General features: G+C 41.1%; 1 protein-coding gene across 4 annotated transcripts in view; it reads right to left on the reverse strand.

The window, feature by feature from the left end:
- Positions 1 to 3,519: 3,519 nt before the first annotated feature.
- The window catches only part of OGT (O-linked N-acetylglucosamine (GlcNAc) transferase), a 42,478-nt gene continuing 20,543 nt past the window's right edge, over positions 3,520 to 25,454 (reverse strand). For 2 of the 4 annotated variants that reach the window (XM_017516734.2, XM_037734317.1), the window contains exons 4-20: positions 23,940 to 24,019; positions 23,170 to 23,365; positions 22,428 to 22,568; positions 21,733 to 21,833; positions 21,413 to 21,566; positions 21,226 to 21,327; positions 20,850 to 21,029; positions 19,088 to 19,246; positions 18,838 to 18,927; positions 16,966 to 17,091; positions 15,810 to 15,980; positions 15,581 to 15,697; positions 15,263 to 15,433; positions 14,019 to 14,171; positions 10,940 to 11,192; positions 10,592 to 10,715; positions 4,667 to 5,825 (exon numbers count right to left, since the gene is read on the reverse strand). In XM_017516734.2, coding sequence (XP_017372223.1) covers positions 5,651 to 5,825; positions 10,592 to 10,715; positions 10,940 to 11,192; positions 14,019 to 14,171; positions 15,263 to 15,433; positions 15,581 to 15,697; positions 15,810 to 15,980; positions 16,966 to 17,091; positions 18,838 to 18,927; positions 19,088 to 19,246; positions 20,850 to 21,029; positions 21,226 to 21,327; positions 21,413 to 21,566; positions 21,733 to 21,833; positions 22,428 to 22,568; positions 23,170 to 23,365; positions 23,940 to 24,019 — 2,493 coding nt within the window. In that variant the 3' untranslated portion in view covers positions 4,667 to 5,650. Of the gene's footprint in view, positions 5,826 to 10,591; positions 10,716 to 10,939; positions 11,193 to 14,018; positions 14,172 to 15,262; positions 15,434 to 15,580; positions 15,698 to 15,809; positions 15,981 to 16,965; positions 17,092 to 18,837; positions 18,928 to 19,087; positions 19,247 to 20,849; positions 21,030 to 21,225; positions 21,328 to 21,412; positions 21,567 to 21,732; positions 21,834 to 22,427; positions 22,569 to 23,169; positions 23,366 to 23,939; positions 24,020 to 25,454 lie in introns of all 4 variants that reach the window. The other 2 variants (XM_017516731.2, XM_017516733.2) reach the window with 2 other exon arrangements.

Genomic DNA, 25,454 nt, shown 5'->3' on the forward strand with positions numbered 1-25,454 from the left:
TGCTGCCATCAGCTCCACCACCTCCCCCAATGCCGCCAATGGCGTGGCACCGCCCCACTTCTCCCCGTGCCGCCATTGCTGCCACCACGTGCTCCCATGCCGCCATCAGCTCCACCACCTCCCCGAATGCCGCCACTGGTGCCCCCCCTTCTCCCCGTGCCGCCATTGCTGCCACCAGGTGCTCACATGCCACCATCAGTGCCTCCACCTCCAATGCCGCCACTGGCAACCCCATTTCTCATGCCATTACTGCCACCACGTGCTCCTACACCACCACCAGCACCCCCACTTCCCCCAACACTGATACCTGTGCCCCCACTTCTCCCCGTGCCGCCATTGATGCCCCCACTTCTCCCCATCCACCACCGGCACCCCCACTTCTCCCAACACTGCCACTGGCGTCACCATGTGCTCCTACACCACCAATGGCATCCCCACCTCCCCCAGTGCTGCCACTAGCACTCCCACTTCTCCCAATGCCGCCACTGGCGCCTCCACTTCTCCACGCTGCCGCTTCCCCTACTCCCACCTCATTCCACCGGATCTTTCACTGCTCAGTCCTACACTCTCCACACCTACTCCCACCGGAAGTTCCCAGTGATTCTTCCACCCACCGCTAGGGCCTAGACTATCCCCTCAACCTCAGCTCCCCCGCGTCACCTCCACTCGCACACCAAGATAGCCTCACCAAGGTCTCTGCCTCCGCCATTCCCCATTGTCTCCAAAACAGTATAAGGCACTATAAATTTAACAGAAATAAATACAAACAATAAATTTCTTCCAAAGGCCTTTGTATATGGAAACAGGCACATTTCTTTTGGTCCACAGGCTAAATACCAAGGTCCATGGACAATCACAGTCCAAGGAATACAGTGGTCCTGTGGTCCTAATTTTAATTAAGTTGCTCAATTAGGACTAGCTTCTGGACCACTTCAGCACCCATCTCAGTCTGACCAGTCGGTCACCTACCAGCTGTTGCAGCCTGTGGCGTGGCCGGCACAGCTCACCTCCAGCTGTCCATGGAGTGCGTGCAGAAATCCCAAGCAACTGCGACGAATGCGAGGCGCAGGCCCTTTTATAATGCCCAGACCTAGGGGGCGGTAAGAACTGACGTGTACCCGCCCGCGCTCCCCCGTACCCACCTATCACAGTGTGGTCACGAGGCAAATTTGAACTTTGCAACTTGGCGCCTAGCCGTAACGCTTCCAGAATCAGGTCTATCACTTCCCCCTCTCACGGACGTTGCTTATTTGTCCCGAAGCGCCATTTTGATACAGAGTGTGGGCACCCGAGGCCAATTCTGTGAGTAAAAGTCCCTAATAACTTTCCGAGTGATGAGGAGAAACCATGTCAAATCCTTCCTAACCAAGTTTCATCCTGCGAGAACTTGAATAAGCAAGGCTTGTCCCCTGCTTGAATTATCCAGACCTCTAAGTCCGTTATTCCAAGCACAGTGTGGGGCGTGGAGGAGGGGGAGCGGGGTGCGGACGGGAAGGGCGAAGCGCGCAAGAGCTAGGGCGGGCGTTGCGGGGAAGGCCTAGACCCCTAGATAAGACCAAGGCAGCAACTCAACAGCTCCTGGCAACGGTGAACTGTTTACTTCCAGAACCCTCTGAACCCTGGAGATAGAAAAGGGTTGGTTACTTGAGACTTTTTGGCACTCCATACACACCGAGAAAAACAAATGGGGGAAGCAGCGCTTTCTAGATTATACCAGTTTCTCCAGCGAACATCCATACATTTCATAAGGTAACCCTTTGGCTAACAGAATACAAAGAAAATGTCCCTGCATTTGATATTATTTTGTGCTAGGTGTTGTTCCAAGTGTTTTATTATTTAATTCTTACATTTTAAAAAGTAGGCAATTGTTAGTGCTCTCATTTCACTGAGATCACACAGCTAGAAAGTGGCAGAGGTGGCAGGGCACGGTGGCTCACGCCTGTAATCCCAGCGCTTTGGGAGGTCAAGGTGGGCGGATCACGAGGTCAGGAGTTAAAGACCATCCTGGCCAACATGGTGAAACTCCGTCTCTACTAAACATACAAAACATTAGCCAGGCGTGGTGGTGCGCACCTGTAATCTCAGCTACTCAAGAGGCTGAGGGAGGAGAATAGCTTGAACCCAGGAGGCGAAGGTTGCAGTGAGCCGAGATCGCGCCATTGCACTCCAGCGTGGGCGACACGGCGAAACTGTCTCAAAAAAAAAAGAAAGAAAAAAGTGGCAGAGCTGAGATTCAGACTCCAACTCTAGTTCCAAAGCTTGCTCTTAAGCACTGGATTGCCTACATAATTTACAGTCACTTTCTCAGTTGATAGGGGATTGGATAAAGAGGGCTTATTACTCTCTTTACAATAGTTGCAAATTAACCTCTAACAAGCCTCTTTATAAAAATGACGATTACGTAACTGTGCCTCAGAGGTTTGGCAAAGAACCAAAATGTTAGCTATGATTGAGAGGCATATTCGTCAAGTAAAAGAGTTAGGATTAGAATCAAATCTTAAAACGGGCAGTTCAGAAATTACACACATTTACTCCAGGTGTGCAAGCAACAACTCCTTTAGACTGAAGTCAGGAGGAGCTAAAGTAGACTGGAAGTAATGCAGATTCTTCAACAGAAGCGGATAGGAGTAAAAACTTTTGAGTAGGCTACTGAACACCTTTCTTCCCATAATAATCTTTTAGGAAACAAACACCAATCCACATTAGGGCTTTAACGGTACAACCAACAGAAGTTGGGAATTATGCAAAATGCTACCGAAAAACATCTTCCCTCTCACTTATATCTCTGAGAAAACTGGCAAACAGTGTGTTCTGACCCCTCATGCACTGACATCTTCCTCCTTCACGCTCATGGCAGAGTTTGAGCACTATACACAGCAAGAAGGAAAATAATTTTGCCCCCAAAGAGCCAAGAAAAGAATGGTCCACATGAAGACTGAAACAAGTGTAAATAAAAGCAGAGAGATCATAAGCAAAAGAGGAACAAGCATGAATGGGTGTGTTGGGGATCACAGCCTTTCTCTTTTCCTTTTTTGAGATGAACTCTCACTCTGTTGCCTAGGCTGGAGTGCAGTGGCACAATCTCGGCTCACTGCAACCTTCGCCTCCCGGGTTTCAAGTGGTTCTCCTGTCTCAGCCTCTTGAGTAGCTAGAATTACAAGCATGCACCACCACACCAGGCTAATTTTTTGTATTTTCGGTAGAGATGGGGTTTCACCATGTTAGCCAGGCTGATCTTGAACTCCTGACCTCAAGTGATCCACCTGCCTTGGCCTCCCAAAGTGCTGGGGTTACAGGCCTGAGCCACCATACCCGGCTGCTTTGTCTTCTTAATGGATCATAAACTAACCCCACCCTCCACCAGACCTGCTGAGAAAACAATTCCTAATATCATAGCTAAAGAAGGGAAATTTGGTACTTTAATGTTGTTTGGAGCTGTTCAAACACAGGTTTCATCACTGGATGACCCTATTCTTCAGTAACACTCAATATAACAGGAGACAAAATACATCAGCCATATTAAGGGGAAATCATTCATTTATTGTTTAAGGATCGCAAGACAACATCTTAATTTCTGTAGCACGATTTAAATGTTTTACTTCTTTGATAAAGCAGAGTACAATAGGAAAAAAAAACAATTAGTTTCCAGTAATATCTATATCTCTAATCAGAATTAGTCTTCCACAGACATGTTACCTGGAAATAAAAGCCTGTTACAATAAGCAAAGCTTCAACCAGAGCGGCTACTTTTCGTGCCATGAAAAAGTTCATCCCTATAGGAGGAATGATGTGCTATGTCAAATGGCTGTAAAGTCACAGCCTTGAGGGCACTGGAAGTATATTATCCTATTATTCCACATTAAGTAATTCGGTGAATTTCAAACATTAGTTTATCTGCAACCATGCTGGTAACCTTTAACTGATATTTCAATCATCAGGTAAAAAATAAATTAAGAAATCCCTTCACTGATATTCTGCGACTTACAATGTTAAAAGGTACACTGTTTATTAACATGTAATTCTGGTTCAGAATTACCTTCGAGACTCCTTGCTCAAAATTTGGTTAAGAGTAAGAATCTTTCAGAAATTCAAGTTCTTACTAAGCAATAATTTGTCAGCTAGGATACATTCAGGCATCAGCTGCAACTACAGAATAGGTGCACAGCCTCAGCGCTTCGGAAAGACATAATCTAGAGTACTACTAGCAGACAAAAAATTATCTGCGACTGGATAGCATAAGTGCAGAACAGCAAGACAAAACAAATATTCATACGTTGGCTTGTTTAAACCTCAAACCCTCAACCCTTTGTTAAAATCCCGTAATTTTATTCCTATGATTTTATTGTCAACAACTCAAGTTCCAGGAGGACTGTAAGTCTAATTTGTACTCCAAACCAAGTACCAGTGCAGTTTGCTACTATTGAGGCTGAATCTGTACAGACTTCAAGACCAAGTCCAGAAGACAGTTATTATAGAATACCCTACAAGTTCTAAAAAATAATTACTTGAATACACAGATGGTCCTTCAGAGATTTTACCTATAACCTGTTTCTTGATGAAAGTTATTTAATGCACCAGAGATAATTGTGACTTACTGATTTGAATACTTATACTTACCTGGGATTTCATTTCTGCTGAAAGAAATAGGAAGAACAGGACTCACTTAAAAAAAAAAAAATTTTAGAAAGGAAGGTAAAAATCTTAACACACACTATCACTTTTGGAAGCAGCATAGAAGGGGCAGTCAAGGGTAAAACACTGGTGAAATAGGTCAAAATTAGTGAAAAAAAATCTATATTATTATCAATGACAGTACCACAACTGTAACCTTCATAATTAGTAATCACTCCTAAAAATCTTCATTTGGCACCAGATGGTGTGTTTAAGAGAAACACCCTAGGATGTTTTGAATCAGACTTGATTTTGTTAGCTGAGTTTCAGGAGAAATTGTAAGGGTGGGGGTATGGGGGTCAGGGAAGAGAAGGAAATGGGAAATGGACCAGAAAAAATCTTTGAGTCATCATCTAAATCAACAAAGAACTGATAGCTCCAAACATTAGGTCAGACACTAAAACGACTGATATAGGCTCAAGTGGTTTATAAAACCTATAAAAAGACTACACCAGCAAAGTCCCTGTCGATCTGTCAGAGTTCAGAAACTAAAACAGGGAGTAACATTTTAGCTTAAAACCTTATCTCAAGAGAATCATATACACTTCACATGAATAAAAATACCTGAAACCAAACATTTTTAAAAGTTCCAATACCCAAAATATAAAGAAAAAAATTAATCCAGAAGATTGAATCAATCCATGGAATCGCAAAGCGGCCGGACAATCTATATCTCCCCTCCACACTAACCATCCCATGGAAGACCAAGGGAGATCAGACCTTCCAGACCTATGCACCATCTGGTTGCTGTAAAATTCTACGGAGATTCCTTGTGGAACAGCAGTTTCCCATCTCTTATCTCTTGTGTCTCTCCCTATTATGCAGGAAGCAAGTCTGGCTGTGCTATTCTATTACCATTATATATCACCCATCTGCAACAAGGTACTGTACAGACAAGTAAGAAGTATGTTATCTAGTTCCCTTTCCCCCAGAAGGTTGAGGCTCAGGTATAGGGGTAATTCTCCTGTGCAGTCTTTCTTTACGCTGACTCAGTGACTTCAACAGGCTTAATCATGTGGTCGGGTTTGTTGCCAGCTGCATAATGCTCCCACATCTGTAGATAGAGCCGCTCTAGTTCCATTGTGTATTGTTTGGTATTGAACAGAGGGCTAGATATTCTTTGCTTCCAGACTTTGCCACGAATTTTCTTCAGGCTGGGTAATAAAAAAAGAGAACTTAGTTTACCAATCAGAGCAGAAACTCAGAACCACACCCTATAAATACCTAGTCCCCTTTGTGGCAAAAAATGCATGACCAAACTTTACACTATCTCATTTCCTGATTGGCTTCCTGTTATCTCAATGCTGAAAAAGGGAAGGGTCACAGCTTACATAATGCTAACACTGAAATGAGCTCACCTCCATGTACTCTGAAAAAATTTAGTTCTTTTCTAAACAAGTATATCCAAGGGATACCAGGCCTTCTCCATTTCGTCTCATTTCTACCTTTAAAATAAGAATTGACAATGGCACATGACTATTCCTATGTATTGTCAGAACACAGACTGCTTACCTTTTGGTAAGCAATTTAGCAATGTATATATTAACTTTAAATGTTCATAACCCTCTGACCTAACGTAACACTTTTAAATCTATTAATTTTTTTATTTTCTTTTTAATTTTTGAAATAGTTTCACTCTGTTGCCTAGGCTGGAGTACAATGACACAGTGATCGCTCACTGCAGCCTCAACCTCCTGGCTCAAACAATCATCCTGCCTCAGCCTCCTGAGAAGCTGAGACTATAGGCACGCACCACCACACTCAGCTATTTTTGTAGTTTTTGTAAAGATGGGATTGTCTCGCCATGTTGTCCAGGCTGGTCTCGCACTCCTGGGCTCAAGCAATCCTCCCACCCCAGCCTCTGAAAGCACTGAGTTTATAGGCATGAGCCACCATGCCCAACCTTGTTTTAATGTTTGTTGTGAGAGAAGTAGTAAAATGGTTGTGCACATCTGTTGGTCTCAATACAACCATGTCCATATTAATGCTACTCTCCAAAGAGAAAGACCTATGTACTCTACTTTTTTTTAAGTTCTATGTATCAATAGGAAAACAAACTGTAGTACATCCATACAGTGAAATACTACTCAGGAATCAAAAGAAATAAACTTGCTGAAAGAAGGCTTTAGAGTGCATACTGACAGAGTTCCATTTGGATAAAATTCTAGAAAAGCAAACTAATTTATGGAAGGGAAAAAAAAAATCAGAACAGTGGTTGTCTCTGGGGGCCGGTGAGAAAGACTGACTGAAAAGGGGCATGAAGAAACTCTCTGGAGTGATAGTGTTCTATGTCTTCATAGGAGTTTGGGTTACAAAGGTATTTTTCAAAGCTCACTAAATATTAAGATCTGTGTATTTCACTGTATGTAAATTCTGCCTCAAAAGAAAAAAATGGCCAGGCATGGTGGCTCACGCCTTTAATCTCAACACTTTGGGAGACTGAAGCAGGTAGACCACTTGAGGTCAGGTGTTCAAGACCAGCCTGGGCAATCTGTCAAAACCCTGCCTCTACTAAAAATACAAAAATTAGTGGGGTGTGGTGGCTGGTGCCTATAGTTCCAGCTACTCAGGAGGTCGAGGTGGAAAGACTGCTTGAGCCCAGGAGGTGGAGGTTGCAGTGAGCAGAGATTGTATCAACTGCATTCCAGCCTAGGCAACAAAGGGAGATCCTGTCTCAAAAAAATACATGTATACTGAACTCCAATTAATGACAGCCATTCTTAAGTATTTAAAAAGAAGTGTAAGGCTGGGCGCGGTGGCTCAAGCCTGTAATCCCAGCACTTTGGGAGGTCGAGGCGGGTAGATCATGAGGTCAAGAGATCGAGACCATCCTGGTCAACACGGTGAAACCCCATCTCTACTAACAATACAAAAAATTAGCTGGGCATGGTGGCACGTGCCTGTAATCCCAGCTATTCAGGAGGGTGAGGCAGGAGAATTGCCTGAACCCAGGAGGCAGAGGTTGCGGTGAGCCGAGATCAGGCCATTGCACTCCAGCCTGGGTAACAAGAGCGAAACTCCNAAAAAAATAAATAAAATAAATAAATAAATAAATAAAAAGAAGTGTACTGATGTCTGCAATTTATTTCAAAATGTGTCAAATAAGATGGATTAGCAGATGAATAAAGAGAATAAAAGGATGAATAGATATGTAATAAAGCAAGAATAGTAAAACACTAATGGTAGATTCTAAGCAGTAGGTATAGATGTGTTTATTATAAAATTAAAAATTTTCATAACAAAAATGTTGGGGGAAAGTATCGTATGAACCAAACTAAGTTCCAAAGAGTCTAATAAAGAAAACTTTTTTTTTTTTTTTTTGAGACAAAGTCTTGCTCTGTTGTCAGGCTGGAGTGCAGTGGCGTGATCTCGGCTCACTGCAACCTCCACCTCCCAGGTTCAAGAGATTCTCCTGCCTCAGCCTCCCAAGTAGCTAGGACTACAGGTGCATGCCACCACGCCCAGCTAATTTTTGTATTTTTAGTAGACACGAGGTTTCACCATGTTAGCCAGGGTGGTCTCAATCTCTTGACCTCGTGATCCGCCCTCCTCAGCCTCTCAAAGTACTGGAATTACAGGCTTTAGCCACCAGTCCTGGCCAAGTCTAAAAAAATTTTAAAATGCACTACAGGCTGATATAGTGGCTCATGCACCTGTAATCCCACCACTTTGGGAGGCCAAGGCAAGTGGATTGCTTGAACCCAAGAGTTTGAAACCAGCCTGGCCAACATTGATGAGACCTCATCTCTACAAAAAACAAAAATTTTAAAAAGCCAGGCATGGTGGCATGTGTCTGTAGTCCCAGCTACTAGGAAGGCTGAGGTGGGAGGATCACTTGATCCTAGGAAGTAGAGGTTGCAGTGAGCCATGATCATGCCACTGCACTCCAGCCTGAGTGACAGAGCGAGACCCTGTCTGAAAATAAAACACACTACATTTTTTACTATAGTTATTTCTGGACTAATGGACATCAGTCTTAATTGTTTTTAATGCCTGGGCTCAAATTTCTCACTTTTCTTAGATGTATGTGACGTTCTATGGAGAAAATTCTGAAAACAGTAGTAGCTAATATCTGCCAAATGCTTACCAGGCACCAGTAACTATTCTAAGCACTTTACACGGAATGCCTTTTTTAATCCTCACATCATCTCTGCAAAGTAGGTACTAGCATTATGCTCCATTTTGTAGAAGAAACCAAGGCACAACACTGAGTGAGATTTATTTCCCCAAAGTCACAAAGCTCATAAGCAGAAAAGCTTGAGTCACTCAGGTAGTCTGACTCAAAAAGTATGCTTCTTTAATTTCTATCTAATATGCTACTTCACAGAAAAACACAAAGAAAAAAACATCACCCATTATACCGAAAGAAAAACCTCATTTAAGAAATATCCAGCCTAGGCAACATATCAAGACCTCGTCTCTACAAAAAAATTTAAAAATTAGCCAGGTATGGGGCATGGTGGCATGTACCTATAGTCCCTGCTACTCAGGTGGCTGAGGTGGGAGGATCGCCTGAGCCCAGGACATCAAGGCTGCAGTAAGCCAAGATCACACCACTGCATTCCAGCCTAGGTGACAGAGTGAGATAAGTGAGATACTATCTCAAAAAAAAAAAAAAAAATACAAGAATGAAAGAAATACTAGTTTATTGTATGGATAAATCCTCACTCATCTAAGCATCACCTAATTCTTACTCATTTTCAGCCAGTTAAGTTATGCTTTTTTTATTTCTTACACTGACTGTAGTGAAGAAGTGACAGTATTAGGGTCAAAGATCAAACTTTTTTTTGAAGATGGAGTCCCACTCTGTAGCCCAGGCTGGAGTGCAGTGGCGCGATCTCGACTCACTGAAACCTCCGCTTCCCGGTATCCAGTTCAAGCAATTCTCCTGCCTCAGACTCCTGAGTAGCTGGGATTACAGGAATAAGCCACTATGCTAAGCTAATTTTTGTATTTTTAGTAGAGACTGGGTTTCACTATGTTGGCCAGGCTGGTCTTGAACTCTTGACCTCATGATCTGCCCACCTCAGCCTCCCGAGGTGCTGGGATTACAGGCATGAGCCACCGTAACTTTTAAGGCTCTAAAAACTCTGTGGAAGGGCTCTACCAATTTGTTCACCAATGCATGAAAAGGCTAGTCCTCAATGCTCCCTCACCGATATAAAAAATCTTTTTATTGTATAGGCAAATAATGGATACACCTCAGTATAATTTTTTTCTTTTTTTAAGACAGAGTCTCACTCTGTCACCCAGGCTGGAGTGCAATGGTGTGATCTCAGCTCACCACAACCTCTGCCTTCCAGGTTCAAGCAATTCTCCTGCCTAGGCCTCCGGAGTAGCTGCAACTAGAGGCATGCGCCTCCACACTCAACTAATTTTTGTATCTTTAGTAGAGACGGGGTTTCACCATGTTGGCCAGGCTGGTCTCGAACTCCTGACCTCAAGTGATCCGCCCACCTCCATCTCCTAAAGTGCTGGGATTACAGGCATAAGCCACCATGCCCGGCCTCAGTGTAATTTTCATTGGCATTTCTACTACAGAGCCTGAAACATTTTGTTAACCATTTGGTATTTCCACTTCAGTGAGGTGTGTAGTCATTTCCATTTTTACTTTCCTACTAGGGAATTTAAAATGTAAATGTTCTGCAGTCTTTATATAGCCAGGCAATTAATACTGAGACAAAGATTTTTTCCCGTTTGCCTTTTAATTTTCTTGAATATTTTTTATTTAGCCATTTACTTTTTACATAGCAAAACCTATTGATCACTTCGTTTCTAAGAGTTTAGAAACTGGTCCCATCCAGAGGGCATACAAGCTAGTTCACCTATTTTATATTACACTTATTTTATGGTTTCATTTTATAACAGCTACCTTCTCTCTACTTTATCATATAATTTGTTCACAGAAAAGTTTACTTACTATTCTAGATCAGTTCCCAGCTTCACAGCTATGTCTTCATATTCTTGTCTGTTTTTAGCAATAAGCTCAAGACAGCCTAAGCAAGTGAGCTGGGAAGCTGCAACTCGAGAAGCAAGAGTCTCTCCTGTAATACAAAAGATAACAACTGCACATCTGCGAATGTAAAATAGCAGAGTTAATAAGTCCCCATACAATGCAGATGAAGAGAATGAAGTGAGAACAGGTTTCACTTTGTATCACTTTGCCTTCAATGTTGCTTCTAGTACATATAATTTCACCTGGAAGTTTCTCCCCAAAAGGAGATATTCAAAAAACAAGGAAGATTCCAGTGATTTATCAGCAGCTTACCTGGCATAGTCACCATGGGGGTCCCTGCCCAGAGGACATCCATCCCTGTGGTGTGCCCATTACAGAGTGGAGTATCCAAGCAGACATCAGCCAGCTGGCCTCTCCTGACATGTTCCTCTTTAGGCGCAACAGGTGAAAAAATGATACGGTTCTGGGGCAGGCCCATGTTTTGTGCATACTGTTGAATATTAGGTTCTCCTACCGCTGGAAAACGCAACAGCCAGAGTACACTATTGGGAACACGCTTCAGAATCTAAAATAGGGAAAATAAGCATAATTATTAATAGCAGTCTTTCTCAACAAAGACTCCCAGAGGTCTCTAATAGTTCTACCACACTCCATTCTATCCATGTAGATAGACGCCTACTGTGAACTTAAGTCTTTCCTTCACAGAGATGATTAGATCAATTGAATTAGCCCTCTTCTGCTTAGCTGTCCTCAGAGTGAGTTCAAAAAAGGAGAGGAGGTAGACGTCAGTAGACAAAACAAATTACTAATCGGCAAAATCTGAGGCAGCTACCTCCTGTGGAAATTGACACAGGCAGTGGGTTTTGTTGAGAAAGAGAAATTTTGCATTCCAAATTTCAAATCCCCCACTATGATACAACAAAGTTAGTTACCTCACACTTCCCTAACTTTACTTGTCTAATGTAAATTGGTCTTTTTTGTAAAGGGCCAGATAGCAAATATTTTTGGCTCTGTGGCCACATGGACTGTTAAAACTGTTCACCACTTCTGTTGTAATTTGAAAGCAGCCATAGACAATGTATCAAACAAGTAAACATGTCTATGTGTCCATAAAACTGTATTTACAAAAACAAGCAGTGGGCTGGGTTTGACCCATGAGTCATAGTTTGCCAACTCCTGATTTAGATTTATGTCTACTCAATGTACCACATAAGTTCAAAATCCCTTTCTCTGAAAGCTATGAGAACAGATGAATTTCCAAACTCAGAATTTTTCAGATTTTAAAATAGTAGTACTGTGTGTGTGTGTGTGTGTGTGTGTGTGTGTGTGTGTGTGTGTGTGTATTATGTTAACACCCTTAGCAGCAACTTCCTACAAATAAACACATCAGTACCTCTGCACTGAGATGCAGGAATAGTCATACTAAATGGAATAAATAAAAGATTATAAATACCCTGATGTGGTTTGACTGTGTCTCCACCCAAATTGCTCATCTTGAACTGTAGTTCCCATAAGCCCCACATGTCATGGGAGGGACCCAGTGGGAGGTAAATGAATCATGGGGGCAGTTATTCCCAATGCTGCTGTTCTCATGATAGAGTGAGTTCTCATGAGATCTGATGGTTTTATAAGGGGCTTTTCCCCCTTTTGCTTGGCACTTCTTCCTGCCATCATGTGAAAAAGCATGTCTTTGCTCCTTTTTCCGCCATGACTATAAGTATCCTGAGGCCTCCACAGCCAGGCAGAACTCTGAGTCAATTAAACCTCTTTCTTTTATAAATTACCCAGTCTCGGGCAGTCCTATATAGCAGCATGAGAACAGACTAATACATATTCTAATGTCAGTTCAGGTAGTTTTGCTGCCAAACAAATTTGCCACACACTTATGAAAAAGCTTTTGATTTTCAGAGATTTTGTGAACATCGGGAAGTAAGGATTAAGGACAGTAGACCTGTACTAATCTGCTTCCTCTTCTCTTCTATCCTCCCCTCTCCTCTGAACATAAAACAGATACCAGGGGAAAAAAATTAACCAAGAAATTATCTCCAGATTACCTAAAGGTAAAACATGCTATTTTATTTTACTTCTATCGGTTAAGAGCCAGTTACAGCTATCTAATATCCCACATATGCAAACTTGTCTGATGAACTAAGAGATAATTGTATGTATAGATCGACTCCTTCTTGGTTATAACTCTACAATACTACAAGAATGTTAAACACGAGTGGATGTACATGACAGTATATGCCATCAGTTTAGACCAGGGGTTGGCGAACTACACAGCCTGTGAGCTAAATATGGCATACTGCCATTTCATACAAATACAATGTTATTAGAATACAGCCACACTCATCATTTACAAAATGCCTATGGTATTTTCATGCTACAATGACAAAGCTGAGTAGATGTGAGACAGTATGGACCACAAAACTGAAAATATGTACCATCTGGCCCTTTAAGAAAAAGTTTGCTGACCCTTTAGACAGAAGAATACTTTGAATATGTAAATTTAAAAGGTTCACAATGACATGTTTAGACTTTGGAACCAAAATGCCTGAAAAATCTGTAACTCTTGAAGATTATAAATGAGCACAAGGCCAAGCTCGGTGGCTCACACATCTAATCCTAGCACTTTAGGAGGCCAAGGCAGGCAGATCTCCTCAGGCCGGGAGTTCAAGGCCAGCCTGGCCAACATGGTGAAACCCCGTCTCTACTAAAAACACACAAAAAAATTACCCAGGCATGGTGGCACATGCCTGTAATCCCAGCGACTTGGAAGGCTGAGGCACAAGAATCACTTGAACCTGGGATGCAAAGGTTGCCATGAGCCAAGATCATACCACTACACTCCAGCCTCAACAACAGAGTGAGATTCTGTTTTTTTAAAAAAGAGCACAACCCAGTTGAGTCACATGTAAATAAATAAAATGAATTTTTTAAAAGGTTCTATTTATTTATTTATTTTGAGACAAAGTTTCCCTCTCGTTGCCCAGGCTGGAGTACAATGGTGTGATCTTGGCTCACTGCAACCTCCGCCTGCTGGGTTCAAGGGATTCTTCTCCTGCCTCGCCCTCCCAAGTAGCTGAGATTACAGGCGCCTACCACCACACCCAGTTAATTTTTTGGTATTTTTAATAGAGACGGGATTTCACGATGTTGGTCAGGCTGCTCTCAAACTCCTGACCTCAGGTGATCCACCTGCCTTGGCCTCCCAAAGTGCTCGGATTACAGGCATGAGCCACTGCACCTGGCCAAAAAAAATTTTTTTAAATAAATGAGCAGAACAGCTCCTAAATGGGAGTGGAAGGACCATCTTCAGCAAGAAGCTCTGTATACAAAATCCTTATTTATTAGTCTCTGAGACGGTAACAATGAGTCTATGCATACTCACATTTGCCCACATCTGCAAAGTAGAAGGGTCAATTTTATACAACTGATTAAAATTACAGTATACAATGGCATCTTCTGGTAACCCGTACTGAGAACGGGTGGTTACGATAATGGTACGGGGAACCTCCTCTCCAGTTGCAGCCTTATTGTTGATCTAGAACAAGGAAAAGATGATGGTTATATTTAAAGGCAAAAGGAGTCCAATATTTCAATCCATAAGATCCAAAATGGTATAACCAAAGTCCCTGAATCATGAGAAAATATTCATGATATATGAAATTTAAGAAAAGGCAAACAGTTGCAGCATGATCTTAATTTGGGGGAGACTGCACTATGAAACCTCTTGCTTTAACCAAAAAAAGGTCTCAAGATCCAACAGTTTTTGATCACTCTTTTCTTTATGAATGAAATGTCCTTTTCTAAATCACATCTACTCTTCAAGGCTAAATAAATTACTCCTCCAAATGGTCTCTTCTTCCAAGAGTGTCTCTCTTCACATTGATCATCACCATTTCTGGGCTTCTACATACATAGTTAGTCTTATCTTGTAATTTTCACACATCTGAGTACTGCCTTACATTGCTACATAACTATTCCAGGTATGCAAGGACATCTATGACCTCTAGAGGCCAGAGATCTTCCTTTGCCTTACACGCTCTTGATAGAGCTACTTATTTAAACATGCAATATATTATTTATTAAGTACATACTACATTACTAAGAGATGGGCCCAGTAATTCAATTCAGTAGAGGATACAAACACAGGGAATTATCATCTGTTGTGCTGTATGTAATGATATATTCCAAACATAACAGAGGCATAGAAGACAGGTACCAATGAAGTAGGGGTAGAGACATTAGTAATAAGTACGGAAATGGATTCCTGGAAGAGCTGTCTGAACTGAATGTCTGAGTAGGATTTAGCTAGGGAAAGGATGGGTTTACAAAAGCAAGAAACTGTACAATATCTACAGATAGTTCATCATATGATAAGAGAATAAAGCCACAGGCAGGGAATAACAACATGGTATTAACACAGCAGATTCTCAGTAAGTAATAATCTGCTGGCTGAATCCAGGAGACTTTTAAAATCACACAAACCTACATAAGATGCCCGTTTACACTAAACTCATTTCCTCATCTATAAAATGATGATAATGATACTTGCCTCCTAGAATTATCATGAGGTTTAAAGGAAATAAATGCAAAGTTGGTGGGACACATAATGGTGTATTATCTTCTCACCTGAGTAGTTGCCAGTCCATTGCTAATACTGAATCCATTAATTGTTATTTGAATCTGTCCTCTGTTAATCATTTCAATAACTGCTTCTGCAATAGTATTCATAGGAATAACAGGCATATTAAGAGCTGTGTTACTGCTGTCTGCATTGTCTCCTCCATCAGGACACTTCATCTAAAAGAAACACACACACACAGACACACACACACACACACACACACACACACACACACACACACACACACACAAAATGCATCATTAGGGGAAAGATCCTGAATGCAGTTAACTTTATTTCAATGACAATACTGACTAGGTTCTGACCTTGACAATCTTCACATCTGGTAGACTATCAAGAAATGCTTTGAGGTCGATGCCATTCAGAACTATCCGATTGTCATAAATGTGCCCATTGGACTTAAAATCGATGACTGCCTTTTTCTAATGGAAAAAATAGTTTCAGACATGTCTTTTAGGATTTATACAGGTAACAGCAAGGAAATAAAAAGCTACAGTTCTTTGAAATTCCTCCATAGCACTGTTTCATGCCTACCTTCAGGTGAGGGAACATATTAGCATGATCACCAATAAAAAAAGTGTGGGGCATATAAGCCAATTTCTCAGAATACTGCTCAGCAACTTCAGCTGGCGAAGTTTCCTGATCAGTGATAATATAATCCATGAAAAGCGCACCACTTGTCCCAGGGTATCCCAGCCACATTGCCTTAAAAAATCAGATCAAAAACTGATTAAGAACCTTCATCAGTACACTTATCTCTAAATTCATCAAGTCATATACATTAAATATGTACAAGTTTTTACATGTCAACTCTATCTCAATAAAGTGGTTTTTTAAAAAAGAACCTAAACATGCCAAAATTAAATAAGTAAATAAACAAGAAGGTCTAACTCTTTTCTTGAGTCTTTTCTAGGTCTAACTCTTCTCTAGAGACAGGGTCTCACTCTGTTCCCTAGGCTGGAGTACAATGGTGCAATCATAGCTCACTGCAGCTTCAAACTCCTGGGCTCAAGCGATCCTTCTGTCTCAGCCTCCAGAGTAGCTAAGATTACAGGCACTTGCCACACGTCCAACAAGGCTGACTTCTTTAGCTGAAAGCAATGTAGTAGTTTTTTAAGAGACAAAGTCTCACTCTGTCACCTAGGCTGAAGTGCAGTGGCACAATGATAGCTCACTGCAGCCTCAAACTCCTAGGCTTGAGCAATCCTTCCACCGCAGCCTCCCAAATAGCTGGGATCACAAGGCCATATCACTAAACTGGCTAATTTTTTAAATTTTTTATAGCAAGAGGGTGTTTTGCCTTGTTGCCCAGGCTGGTCTCAAACTCCTGGTTTCAGGTGATTCTCCTGCCTCAGCATCCCAAAGTGCTGGGATTACAGGCATGAGCCACCATTCTCAGCCTGTATTTTAGACTAACTTTCAAAATGCTAAAATGTTCTTCAAATTTGCAAGACAGAGTAAACTGTTTATACCCAACCATGAATTGCAAGTCTCTATATACATGTACCTGTAAGCATTGTGCTCTACACTCTTTTTGTCCCTGTGCATTTCAACAACCTAAAAAAGTTAAAAAATAAAGCATGTCTGCCCTACAGTTTCAAATATCAGTTAACCAGAGGTAGGAAAAGAAGCACATCACCGTCTTCTTAGCCAAATACATGTTATCAGTGATGACTATTAATCGGTTTACCTGAATAGGAGCTGGCCTGAGAGCAAAGAGCTCATTTCGAGCACCCTTGGTATAGCCATTCATATTTACAAGGATATGAATTCCATCCTGATGGATGCGATCAGCAGCTTTTCCATTGCATGGAATCTACAGAATAGAAAATAAAAACTCACTATGTATAATCTCGGATCAACTTCTTTTAGTGGCATTTAACAGAATTCAGATTCCCAGATGGAAAAGTGATAAGAACACAAATTAACTACATTAATTCGGACATAAATATGGTTGAGTGCCATTAAAATGGGCCCAAAGCATTACGGAAACAGAACGCAGAGGAAGGAGAGTTCACTTCTGGATTGAATGTATGAGTAACATTTCATAGAGAAACTAGTATTTGAAATTTGTAATTTTCTTTTTTAAGGTAGGGACAGGGTCTATTTTCCCATGATGGTCTCAAACTGGCCTTAAGCAATCCTCCCACCTCAGCCTCTCAAAGGATTATAGGTGTCAGCCACTGCATCCAGCTTAGAATTGGTATTCTAATTAGGCCTTCAAAGATGAACAGGAGTTTTAAGGAGTTTAACAGAATGCAGTCTCATTAGAGAAAAGTATGAGTGAAGAACTAAAATGGGAGGGAGTTTAAAAAATAGTGAGTAAGCCGGACATGGTGGCTCATGCCTATAATCCCAGCCCTTTGGGAGGCCGAGGCAGGTGGATCACCTGAGGTCAGGAGTTCAAGACCAGCCTGGCCAACATGGTGAAACCCCATCTCTACTAAAAATACAAAAATTAGCAGGGTGTGGTAGCAGGCACCTGTAATCCCAGCTACTTGGGAGGCTGAGGCAAGAGAATCACTTGAACCTGGGAGATGGAGGTTGCAGTGAGCCAAGATCACACCACTGCACTCAAGCCTGGGCAACAAGAGCGAAACTCCATCTCAAAAAAAAATTTAAAAATGGTGAGTAATTCACTTCTATTTGGTATGGGTATATATGATGTTGAATGGTGGGTGAAAGTATCGACAAAGTTGTGGCAAACAGAGAAAGATTACAAAAGCTATGCTGAAGAGTTTAGACTGTAGTCAATCAGCAGTGAGTCTCTGAAGACCTCAGATGTAGGAAGAGGTATGCTTCTTGGTCACAGAGTCCAACTGTATATCAAAAATGGCCAGGCACACTTTTGAAGCAACAGCTATACTGCAAAATTTGTTGGTACATACTATTTATTGAATGAGAAGTCTTACAACCTTTCTGCTAGGACTTCAATGATTCATATATATACATACACACATATATTTCTATATATATGCATACATACCATACCTGCATGTGTATGTACATACATGTGTACACACACACACTATGTAAAGAGTATATTATCCCTATTAGTCAAAGTGGCTAATAGTCTACAAAGAAAAAACTGTAGCCTACACACTCAGCAAATGAATTTCCCCACAGGTTTCAATCTTAATTTATCATAAAACTTACTCTCAGAGAGGATGCAACAATAGAACAACTACAGAAATAAAGATAACCAAAGGCAAAGGCCCATGGAAACTGATGAACCATATTTCATCTATTTTCTTTAAAAGACCTATTTATTCTTCTCCCAAGTCACCATTTTGTCAATATTTATTAAGTATCTTCTGTCACAAGTGCTGGCTCAATCTCCAGAAAAGCTGTATGTCCAAACACAAGCATAACACATTTCTGTTTCATTTGCTACCTCAGCAAAAGCCATGCTGATTAACATAAATAACCAAGGAAATAAGATCAACACAATTGCCTATACGTGGTACTATAGCATTTAACACCTACAAAAATAAACTATACGCTAATGGTTTTATTTAAACTTGCTCAAAATAAAAAGTTAAAGTATGAGAGTTTCATCTACCTGAGAAAGATCAATGAAATGATTGGCTTCTGCCATCACCTTCACTCGGAAATTTGTGCCATCATCTGGGCTCAGGGCATAACAGAACACCTGAAAGGCAGCACATGGCATATTTAATAACACTGGCTCAAACCTTTCCAGTTCAAATCTTTCCAAAAGACACTGGGTTTCCATGCCTTATGGTGACAAGCCAACATTGTGGGTTTTTTTCTTTAAACAAATAGTAATTTTAGAGAAACACTAGTCTTACCTCAAATTTATCAGGATTGTGCATGCCTGGAATAGACTGCATAAGGTGAGAAGTAGGATGATTCCCAAAGTCGGAACTCACATATCCTACACGCAGCCGACCATCACTGAGCTTCAAGTCTTTTGGATGTTCATATGGTGGTTTATGAAGAACATTAATCTATCAACAGAATGCAATGCTTGTTAGTAAAATCTACACATAAATTTCAATCTAGGAAAACTGTCGAAAAATACGCCAAACCTATACCTCACACCTGTTGAAAAAGGTCTGCCCAGAGCATTTAATTAATATTGCCAGAGAGATGGAACCTCAGCACTTTATGTAATATGCTTCATACTTTGACCTGCTCCTGAGATCTATAAAAGGCATGAGCAAATCCCAGCACTCTGGGAGGCCAAGGCGGGTGGATTGCTTGAGGTCAGGAGTTCGAGACCAGCCTGGCCAACATGGCGAAACCCCCTCTCAACTGGAGAAAAAAAAAAAAAAAAAAAACACCACCAAAAATTAGCCGTGTGTGGTGGTGCGTGCCTGTAGTCCCCGCTACCTGGGAGTCTGAGGTGGGAGAATCGCCTGAACCCAGGAGATGGAGGTTGCAGTGAGCCAAGATTGTGCCACTGCACTCCAGCCTGGGCAATAGAGTAAGACCCTGTCTCAAAAAGTGAGCAAATCTAAAACTTGTAGATATGAAACAGTACGAACAGAGACTGATAAACCTTCCAGCATTTTAGAAAATTCTATAGGGCAACATTTTCTAAAAACAAAATTATGGCCTGGTGCAGTGGCTCATGCCTATAATCACAGCACTTTGGGAGGCTGAGGCAGGCAGATCACCTGAGGTCAGGAGTTCAAGACTAGCCTAACATGGCAAAGCCCCATCTCTACTAAAAACACAAAAATTAGCCAGGTGTGGTGGCACACGCCTGTAATCCTAGCTACTCAGGAGGCTGAGGCACGAGAATCACTTTAACCTGGGAGACAGAAGTTGCACTGAGCTGAGATCACGCCACTGCACTCCAGCCTGGGTGAGAGAGACACTCTGTTTCAAAACAAAAACAAAAACAAAAACAAAAACAAAAAAATTACACCTAGTACTCTATTCTCCAACCTTTGATCCAATCCTTGATCAAGCAGTGCTCTAATTCGCAAAGATGAATACAAAATACCAAGCACTCCATGATGGCTGGCCAGGCGCAGTGGCTCAAACTCGCAATCCCAGCACTTTGGGAGGGCGAGGTGGGCAGATCACTTCAGTCCAGAGGTTCAAGACCAGCTTGAGCAACATAGCAAAACCTCATCTCTACAAAAAATACAAAATTAGGTGTGGTGGCACGCGCCTGTAGTCCCAGCTACTCAGGAGGCTGAGGTGTGAGGATCGCCTAAGCTTGGGGAGGGCGAGGCTGCAGTGAGCCATGATCACACCACTGCACTCCAGCCTGGGTGACCAAGCAAGACCCTGTCTCAGAAACAAAAAAAAAAAAGAAAAAGAAAAAAGAAAAACAAATTATGGCTTTCAACTTAAAAGTACCATCAGTCTACTGTTAGTGTTTAAGTTAAGGAGTTAAGGAGTCTGTCCTATGAAGTACAGGGGGTTATATTCAAGACAGGGCACAATGGAAGGGGCTCTGAAGTGGCTCACAAAAGTTTTATTTCTCAACCTGGGTGGTGTTCACTTTATAATTATTAAGCCACAAATTTGATTTGCACAGTTTTCTGTATTTGTGTTTTAGTTTACAACAAAAAGATTAAAACAAAAGAATCACACCTTATCTAAGCAGAGGTTCCCATGCCTCTCAGCAATAGCCTTCCTGAAGCCATGAGAAAGAGGATATAGCATACTATGATGAGGATGCACAGAAGGCAACCTATTCTTCTCTAACTGGTCAGCCACAATACTGACCAACTTCTTCATTCGCTCGTCATAGTCTGTCCAATCACAGACAATCTAGAGAAAGCAAAAAGAAGTTATTATCCAGAAAGCCCCATTCCAGGATTTAATATTTGATATGTCTTTGGCCTAAAGCAATGTCAGATAGCCTATTAAAAACACTGTTTCCAGTCAGGCTTGGATTCTTATGGGACATAACAATTAAAAATCTATTACAACACTGAGAGCCAATTGCTGGCCTGTTATTCTTTACCTGCAGGCAATGAGCCAAGTTACAATAAGCATCAGGAAAATCAGGCTTAAGTTTCAGAGCCGTGCGATAAGAAGCTATAGCTTCTGGAATATTCCCTGAATCCTGGAAAATAAAGCAGGATGGTAAAAAGTTTCCAAAACTTAAATTTTAGGTGCTAAGCTGCATATATTATACTAAACAGTAGTACCTTATGAATGGAAGCCAGATTGCTATGTGCATCTGCAAATGCAGGATTAATTTGGATGGCACGCGTGTAACACTGCAAGGCTCCCTGAACATCCTGCATCTCCTTTAGAGTGTTTCCCATGTTAGAGTAGGCATCAGCAAAGGTGGGACTGATTCTAAAAGAGAAGCCAAAGGTTTTATTTCTCTAATACAAAAATCTTTAACCCATTGTAAAGTTAACTTATTCTGTTGTTAAAGCCATTTTAGCACCTACAATGTGCTGAATGTAAACATTTTTAAATTAAAAGTAATTTTTAAAATAAGGCTGTTAGTGTCTCTCACCGAATAGCCTCCTTATAATGCATCAGAGCTTCCTGCAGTTTTCCCTGCTGTTGCAGTACACTTGCTAAATTTGAATGAGCAGCAGCAAACTCTGGGAAGACCTATAAAGAATCAAGATCATAACTGAGATTAAAAAAATTGCTAAAGCAGCAGTAATAACTCTCCACAACCTTAAGAACTTTGCTCAAGTACATTTACACCCCTAAACTTGTCTCTACTTTTCCAAGTCTACTCACTCTGAAATTCTACCTCTTCCTCTATTTTATAACTCTTGTTTCAAACATAATGAGGTACACCTCTTCTCCTCTTAGTTTATCCTGACTACTCCAATACTACTGAAATCTCTCTCTGCTAAACTCCTACCACATCTACTAACCACTACCATACAGCCATCAGGCACTAAAATTATATACTTATCAGTAACTTCTCTTGAACTGTGGGTTAATGTTTAATTTTTTTGTACAGATCTTATCCATAGAATAATGAACTCTGAAAACAGGGATTTTCTGGAATGTCACCTAGGACCTCACATCATACCTTAGTTACTCAATTATTATTTCAATGAATAATCCTTTTTTTTTTAATAATCCTCTTTTAAATGGTTCAACCACTATCTTTACAAAACAGGTGGATAATGGTTAACTGCTTTCCCTCTACTATCACACTAAATACCCAGCTACACCATCCTCACATACTTCTAATGCTTTGCGATACAAGCGAACTGCCTCTTCAATGTTTCCCTGTTCTCGTTTGATATTGGCTAGGTTATTCAGAGAGTCTGCATGGGTGGGACACAGACGGAGAGCTGTATTATAACAATCTTCTGCTTCAGCAACCTAGAAAACAAAACAAAGTCTTCAAAAACTACAGAGAATCATAAAGCCTCCACTGATACTCTTCTAATAATTGCTTTATTAAACCTATTGACTGGTAATACTACAGAAAATTGGTATTTTTTGGTATTCTTATCCTCAACCAAAACTCTAAAGTAAACCAATACACCATCTCAATACTTGTACAAAAGACTTTCCTTTTTTGCTGTTTTTTGGCTTTTGTAATTTTTTGAGACAGGGTTTCAATCTGTTGCCCAGGCTGGAGCGCTGTGGCACAATCATGGCTCACTGCAGCCTCGACCTCCCAGGACTCAATTGATCCTCCCACCTAGGCCTCCCAAGGAGCTGGGACTACAGTTGTGTGCCACCATGCCCAGCTAATTTTTATATTTCTTGTAGAAACAGGGTTTCATCATGTTGCCCAGGCTGGTCTCGAACTTCTAGGCTCAAGAAATCCTCCTATCTCGGCCTCCCAAAATGCTGGCATTACAAGTATGAGTGTTCTACTCCCACATAAAAAATAGGCTTTCCTTTGACACCTGGCCAGAAAAAGACTCTGAATCCTACCAGATAACAAAAAAATAGAATGAGTAAAAATCCTTACACTGCCCTTCTCTTTGAGAGCATTGGCTAGATTGCAGTAAGCATCAGGGAAATGTGGCTGTAGTTCAATAGCCCTCCTGTAGGTGTCTATTGCCAGATCTATCAGGCCTTGCTCATAGTATACACAAGCCAGGTTGCCGTGCACCACTGCATGATTTGGACTCAAACTTAGGGCACGAAGATAAGCTGCCACAGCTCTGTAAATAAACATACACACACACACACACACACATAAAATATAACTCATTCTTAACAGATGGTTTGTTACAACTCATTCAAGCTGTATTATATAAAATATATCAAGTCATTGTAATTACATAATTCATGCTGCATTATATTTTAACCTCAAACCAAAATTACACCTTTATAACATGTATCTTTACAATGAGAAATTTTCTACTCCCACATAAAAAACAGGCTTTCCTCTGACAACAAAAAAAGTTAAGTCAGGATTTACTTGGCTTTCTAAATCAGATCAAAGGATAATTTAGTCTAAGAAAGAACCATTTCAGCCATTTTACAATAAAAATGTTTCAACCCCCAATGAGAAGGATAATTAATGGCTTTGAGGAAAGCCAACAACAAAAAGTCAGGCAACAAACAACACCTATAAATAAAAGGCAACACAGCAGACATCACGGGCAGGGAACAACAATATACTAGAAAAGGCAAATGTATTTCAATGGACCATTGTCATCATTTCGGTCCAAACTGTCAAGTGTCAATACAACAAAGATTCAAGAAAACTTATTAAACAAAACATTCTCTCACCTGTCAAAAATTCGTGCCTCTTTCAAGACATTTCCTAAATTGATATAAGCATCCAGAAAATTTGGGTCAAGGGTGACAGCCTAAAAATTTCAAGACAGTTACTCAGAGAGCAAGTTAGGATTTCACCGGATCAACTTCCGAATTACAATTTTTTTTTTTTACTCTAAGGTCCTTGCAGACTTTCAATTACATTTCATTTTAATAAACCAATTATTTATTTAGTGCCTTCTCATTATTTTTACAAACCTCAACATTATCAAAATTACTTCTCATGCCTCATGTTCTCATAAGCAAAATGGGTCCTGAAGAGAAAAATTAAAAATTGGGTCTGCTCCAATTTCATTAAACTGAATATTTCTAATGATTGGCCCCATTTTACTCACAATTAACCAGTCTAACTCTTCTGAAAAAATATTGGCAAAAGAGGCAGCAAACTCTTACCAAAAAGGAAATACAAACCTCAGTTGTACAACTTACACTCAGCAAGACCTTATTAAGACATTCAATTAGAGCTGTATACACAGTAAGATATAATATTTCAAGGAGATACCAACCAACTACCCATTAAATGGTGCCATCCAAATAGCTGTCATGTTGTCTTGAAACATAGCTAAATATACCTAGAGCAATGATTCTCAACCCTGGCAGTATATTAGGAATTTACCTCCTAGAAAACGTACCTGGGCTCTATCACAGGCCAGTTAAATCATACCCTCTGAAGACAGGGTCAGGATATCCAGATCTTTTTTTTTTTTTTTTTTTTTTTTTGAGACAGTCTCGCTCTGTTGCCCAGGCTGGAGTGCAATAGTGAGATCTCAGCTCACTGCAACCTCTGCCTCCTGGGTTCAAGCGTTTCTCCTGCCTCAGTTTCCCGAGCAGCTGGAATTAAAGGCCCCCACTTGGCTAATTTTTGTGTTTTTAGTAAAGACGGCGTTTTACCATGCTGGCCAGGATGGTCTCCATCTCCTGACCTCAGGCGATCCACCCATCTCAGCCTCCCAAAGTGCAGGGATTACAGGCTTAAGCCTCGGCACCCGGCCTCTTTTTTCTTGAGATAGAATCTTGCTCTGTCACCAGGCTGGAGTGGAGTTTTGCCATGTTGGCCAGGATGGTCTTGAACTCCTGACCTCGAGTGATCCACCTGCCTTACCCTTCCAATGTGCTGGGATCACAGGTGTGAGTCACTGCACCCGGCCAGTGTTTTGATTAAAGTTTGCATTTACCATATTATAGGAGTATCCTTCTTGATCAGCAGTTCCTTTCCTTGGTTGCACATAAGGAGCTTATAAAAGATCTGGATAGGCCAGGCACAGCGGCTTACGCCTGTAATCCCAGCACTTTGGGAGGTTGAGGTGGGCAGATCACGAGGTCAAGAGATCGAAACCATCCTGGGCAACATGGTAAAATCCCATCTCTACTAAAAATACAAAAATTAGCTGGGCGTGGTTATGTGCACCTGTAGTCCCAGCTACTTGGGAGGCTGAGGCATGAGAATTGCTTGAACCCAAGAGGCAG

This window comes from Cebus imitator, unplaced genomic scaffold, assembly GCF_001604975.1.
Source record: "Cebus imitator isolate Cc_AM_T3 unplaced genomic scaffold, Cebus_imitator-1.0 Scaffold602, whole genome shotgun sequence".
Classification (NCBI taxonomy): domain Eukaryota; kingdom Metazoa; phylum Chordata; class Mammalia; order Primates; family Cebidae; genus Cebus; species Cebus imitator.